The 6,000-nt window shown below is 36.0% G+C and overlaps 1 protein-coding gene across 1 annotated transcript; it reads left to right on the top strand.

Annotated features, from left to right (window-relative positions):
• Positions 1-1,137: 1,137 nt before the first annotated feature.
• Positions 1,138-4,122, top strand: LOC111642432 (large proline-rich protein BAG6-like). Its single transcript, XM_023388784.1, has 11 exons — positions 1,138-1,466; positions 1,531-1,790; positions 1,867-1,977; positions 2,057-2,150; positions 2,225-2,448; positions 2,513-2,615; positions 2,683-2,810; positions 2,874-3,173; positions 3,254-3,400; positions 3,465-3,572; positions 3,641-4,122. Exons 1-11 carry the CDS (start codon positions 1,304-1,306, stop codon positions 3,890-3,892), a joined length of 1,890 nt encoding a protein of 629 aa, XP_023244552.1. The 5' UTR covers positions 1,138-1,303; the 3' UTR covers positions 3,893-4,122.
• Positions 4,123-6,000: the final 1,878 nt, after the last annotated feature.

The following is a 6,000-nucleotide window of genomic DNA, read 5'->3' as shown; positions in this document are numbered from 1 at the left end:
TATATCATTCATAGCTAAGATTGTGCCTACTGTAGACCTGCTCAAGCCATACTGCCTAGCAACATCATATCTTCTGCCCACTTTCTACCTTGGCTATTATCTCTTACTTGGTTTCTAGGGTGAGCACAGTTCTTGACACTCCTCTTTTTAGGCTCCATAATATTATCAGTTTCTTTTTTAAATAAAAAGTTCAGAAAAGCACTTACAAAAATTCAGAGAACATCAACTAGCACACAAAAAATTATTTAAATGCAATATAATTGGATAAAATTTGAAATTTGGTATTAAAACGTTAACAAATATCCAATGGGACATTAAACTTTCACCTTTCGTAAATAAACCCGACACAAAACAAGTGTCCGTCCGACAGTCTCGCAAAGACTAAAAAATTATTTGCCAGAAAGATCAACAAAAAGCTAGAATTATAAGGGAGAGTTACAAAATTCTGAGGAATACTATCTGATCGGTATCGGGTTGAGCGTCGATGTTGACATCTCCCACACTCCAAAAGGTTTCAAATTGTTACTTGAAGACAAGGGGAAATCAATTGGTTATTCGTTATTTTCCGTCACTTCTTTTTATGTTTGTTCAATAAAGTGTTCATTGTTCGATCATAAAAATATTTCGCGAAAGTGTTCATTATCTGATTTGTTTGCTATCTGAACTGTTCGTTAACCAATCACCCACTGTATTTTGAAGTTGTCTTGTTAAAGTAATTATATCTGCAATGTTTGGTAAAACTTTCCGTGAATTCATATATTAAGTATATACTTCAATGCTGGAGATATGATTTTGAAATGTGTTAAAATGTTGAGAAAAATTTGAGTTATTTTAGAGTGAAAACCCATTAATTTTATTTATTTTGTCAGTAAAACTTTTTGAAATGTATCTTCTTTTTAATGGCTATTGTACTGTACATCATTTACATATTATTTAGCAAAAATTGGATGAAATTAAACTTTAAAACAAGTTAGATTTTATTTCTCATTCAAGAATTCTTACATGGAAATTATATGCTTCAGAAATGGAGAAAAATATGCAGAATGGGAGGTAGTAATTTCTTAAAATTGCTTTGCCACAATTTGCAATTATTGAAAGAAGTAACTAATATAAGAGAACAAATTTTATTAAATAGTTACAAAAATTTTGAAATTTTTTATTTTAAGTAGAGTATTTTTTCTAGCCTGCTTCAGCCACAACAGAAGCTTCTGCTGCTGCTGCTACTGCTACAAACACTACCACAACTGCTAATACAAGTTCAACTTCTAGTTCCACCACTACAAATTCCTTTTCTGGACCATCAATGTTTTCCAATGCATCTTCATTATTTGGTAGTCAGAGTCCATTGATGTTTATGGAAGTTGGACCAAATTCTATTACCATTGACAGTATATCTGCCACTGTTGTTAGTCAGGCCGAACATGTTGGCTTGACAACCGCGTCAAGTTCTACAACAAGCACAACCTGTAAGTGTCGCATGTAATTTTCATATAATAGATATAAACTAATATTTTTATTTTATTTTTACAGCTACAACTGAAAGCAGTCAACCACAGTCGCATAGAGGTGCCACAACTAACACTACACCTTCTGGAACCACAGGTCCTCGTATATCCCAAGACAGTGGTATCAATTCTGTCAGAAACTTCGCATCACTTTCCATGCCTCTTTCTAATATGGGTGGCGGCTTTTCTCTATTCGATCCGTGTCTTCCTTGCAACTCTTGTTGGGCATTGCCATCCGTTCCCAGATCTAGAAGATTCAGACCCGTAAGAACACGAATGGTTCCGGTACGTTCGTTTTTTTTGTACGTGAAGAGCTTAGTGATTTTAAATTGCATTGTCCCCTAATTCTTTCTTTTTATAGCGTGAATCTGAGCAAGAGAGGCATTCTAATGTCCAAATGTTTGAATCAGAACTTCGAAACATGGGACGTCACCAGGCTTCCACTGATGAGACTTTTACGTCACTGTTACAAGTAAATTTTAGGGATTTGTTTATTTGATAAATACTGTTTGTTGGATACATCTGCAATTTTCATTCGTCTAATTTTCTAGATGGTAGCTGGTGCAGCTGGTCCTCGACCAAACAGGATGACTATTGGACAGCTATCCTCTCTTTCATTAGATGGTAGTGCAGCATCTAGTCAGAGTAAGATGGCAAAAATACAAGCATTATTTAAATTTTTATAACAAGTTTATGTAATAAATTTTAATATTCTGTAGATATTATCTGGGATTTATTTGCTAGAGTGGTCAATTCACTAACAGAACACGATCTCATTGAAATATTTGTTGGTCGTCCCGAGCCATTGGAACATGTCAGAGTTGGCTTACAAGATTTTATTCGGCAAAGGTTATTAAATGGTCAGGAAGAAACAAATGAAAACATCAATTCAGCAATTGACAGTGTGATCAGTCAGTTACAAGAACTAATTCAGGGATCAGCTGTAAGTTAATTTTTATTGTAAATAATTCTAATATTAAATAATTTGTTGCTAATTGTCATTTTAGAGAGATGCTAACGTGAAACCCGACATTGATTTTGTGGCAACAATTAACACTTTCTTGAGGCAAAATTTGCGCCAATTGATCACTTTTGTTTTGCATCCACCTGGTAAGTTTCTGATTGTCTGTCCTCATACAAAAGACTTTAAGTTAGACACTAGAAAATTATTTTACAGAAGGGTCCAGTTTTGCCGTGTACCTTTATACCATGTGTCGTACCATAATATCCGAGTTCATCATTCTTACCATACATTGTTCGGTAGATGGCATAACATCTCTACAACGTATTTTTGAAGGCAGAGTTGTGAGTACTTTTTCTTAACGAAAATAGTCGTATGTCATTGTATTAAACTATAACTATTTATAGAGACAATACGCCAATCATCTACGTCCAGTTCTGAACTGGTTGACTACGTTAGGTGCCTCAGAGTTTCATACAATGTTGGCCAACATTAGCATAACGGCAGAACAAGTAGAACATTATGTAGTGAATGTGTCGAAAGAAACAAGTGATGAGGCAACACCACTTCTTGCAGCAAATTCAGAAAGTAATGCATATAATTCCGGTTTGGAGATGATGGAAGACGATACTACATCCAATGAAGTTGCTCAGAGTGATGTGGCATCTGGAAGTGTAGAAATGGCCACTAAAGAAAGTTCACCAGAGGTTTAGTATTTATTTATTTATTTTTTCATAAATTTTGGAATATGAAGTAGCAATAAATTTTTTTCTCAAATATTCTGTAGTTAATGGAAGCAGAGAGCATACAAGAAATAAATCAAAACAACTTTGAGGGTGCAACATCTGCAACGGGTTTATACGGCTCGTTATCAGATGACGAATTGGGTGAAGTTACAATAGGTTCTGAACCTTGGCATGCATCTGTACCAAAGGTAAAATGTGACTAGAATTTATTTTGAGTTATGACACAATTCATTTACTTTTTTTGTCTGTCAGGAATGGGTTCCAATCATCACTCGTGACATTAGGCGACAACGTCGGCAGGCTCCTCAGCCTCCATTTAGCGATGCCTATTTGAACGGAATGCCTTCGAAACGAAGACGAGTAAGTGTAAACATGTTTCAACGTACATTATAAATTACACTAAATTTAAATATTTACTTTTGTTATAGATGATGCCAAATAATACAATTGGAGCAATTCAGACCATCTTGCCCGAAGCCATACAGAGAGCGGTTAGATCAGTTAACGTACAGCCCATTACCAGTATGGAGGAATTGCGTCGGGATGCCGTGCAAGACACGTCTTTACACAATGCTTACAGAGAACAAGTAAAGTGTGCCATACAGGATCGCATACGCAACGATTCGGACTATATACCCGAAAGATTTCCAAAAACTGAAAAATATTTCAACAGAGAATGAACTGGATACAACAAAATATAGAGCAGACTATAATCTTATTCATATTTAAGACTTTCCATTTTTACTATACACGTAACATTTGGATCTTGAAGCAGCGAGGCAAAATTGCACGGTTTTATTTTAATTGTTTCTTCGATGTACGAGAATTTATTAGTAATATTCAAAAATAAAGGAAGTTATCCAAAAATCGGAAGGCTTTGGTCTCTTTAATTTATCTTCTACAATAATCCTGTATGTACGAAGACAGAATACATTGTTATGGAAGTAAGTAAAAATTTTCTTATTTTGTGTGTGATGTAAATTTAATAAAATATATGCATTCATTTTTAACCAATTACTAAATCCTTAACTAGGCATCCACATTGGAAAAGTAGTGACAACATAAAATGTAGAGAGCTTCTTAGTCCTGTGATGAACACACTTTTTCTATACCCTATTCCATTCACCTATGATCCCATTATATTAGTCACTTTTTCATCATTATTGCATGTTTGTAAACAGGATATATCTATAGTATCTAGTCAGAATATACCTATCAGTGTTTATGAAACTGTGGAATAAATAAATTATTTACATAAACATAAAATATTTTTATGGTATTTTCAATCTTTCAATAATGTTTCAGAATCCATTTTTTTTTGTTCACTTGGATTCTCTGCCATTGTTTTTCAGTACCTAAAAAATAAAAAGAACTTAATACCTACTTTTGACTCTCCCTGTAGATGATGTAATGCATTATTATTTTTGATTTATTTATTCCAACATGACTAAAGGAGGATGGATACTGTGAACAGTGCATTGAGACAATGACTAATGGTTACCATATTTATGCATCAAAGCATAAAAGACATTTCTCAAATCCAAACAATCCTTGTAAGGCGAGTAACCTTTTTGAAAAGTTTGACAACAGCAACGATGACATCTCACCCGACAGAGCTGCAAATTTACATCACTACTAATATTTTGGCATTTCATTGCAAGTATGCAAAGCCTGTGGAAAATGAAGATGTCAATCCATAAGGGATACTCAGTAGTAAAAAGGCAAATGCAACAGCATGAAATAGAAACTATTTATTTCACCGATAATTGCCCTGATTGTTAAGGCACTTATCCCATTGTGACACCAGCCTAGTTATGCCCTGTTTGAAGAATGTAGCAGGACGTTGGTGGAGCCAATGTTGGACAGCATCTTGCACTTCAGTGTATGAGGAAAATAATCTGCCTTTAAGTGCCCCTTTGAGTTTCTCAAAAACATGCAAGCTGCAGGGTGACAGGTCATGATCATAGGGAGGGTGCTCACGTACCTCCCAACAAAACTGCTGTAGCAGGTTTTTTGTCATGTTAGCTGTGTGAGGACAAGCCTTGACATCTTGAGTTTTCCTTGAAGTTGTGCGCGTAATGCATGCAAGGTGTTGCAGTAGGATGTTGCATTGATGATGATGTCATGCTGCATAAACTGAACAAGCAGAGGTACCTGATGATCAAAAAACAGGGTGAGCATCACCTTCCTGCCAATGGTTGCACACAATTGCTCTTTTTGGGTGGAAGTGGGTGTTTCCACTGCATGCTGGCACACAATGGAAACACTCTCATCTCCCATCACAATGTGATGATGAAAACCATTATCATGTGTAGCAAAATGTGTCAGATGCTCATCCAGTTGTGGGTCTGTTCTTAAGTGGGTGAATGTGGCACCTACTATGTGCACACCTTCCTGAAATGCAACGTTTTGTGCACAGTACCAACACTCAGGTCTACTGCAGCTGCAATGTCATGGACCTTTATCCATATGTTCACTAGCACCAAGTCTTCCACCATTTGCACATTCTGCATATATCCCAGTTGTTGGTTGTCCTTCCCAAAATTTTTTGGCCCACAAGTCTTACGGTGTATGGACCATACACCTGATGCATTCAGTGATGAATTGCAGTGGGTCTGCAACCTTCCGAAACAAGGAGCCTGATTACTCCATATTATTCAACTTTGAAGGCTTTCATTGTCCAACAAAAATCACTTGAACAAATGACTGAGGCCATGGATGTTTACTCTATATGGGTGTCACTTTGGTGCACTGTGCATTTGCATGCAAATTTTCTGCTCACAGCTGT

The sequence above is a fragment of the Centruroides sculpturatus genome, unplaced genomic scaffold (genome assembly GCF_000671375.1).
Source record: "Centruroides sculpturatus isolate CEXI.00-Female unplaced genomic scaffold, Cexi_2.0 scaffold1537, whole genome shotgun sequence".
NCBI classification, from domain to species: Eukaryota; Metazoa; Arthropoda; class Arachnida; order Scorpiones; family Buthidae; genus Centruroides; species Centruroides sculpturatus.
The sequence above is the reverse complement of the archived record's forward strand: the minus strand, read 5'-3'. Positions and strand labels throughout refer to the sequence as shown.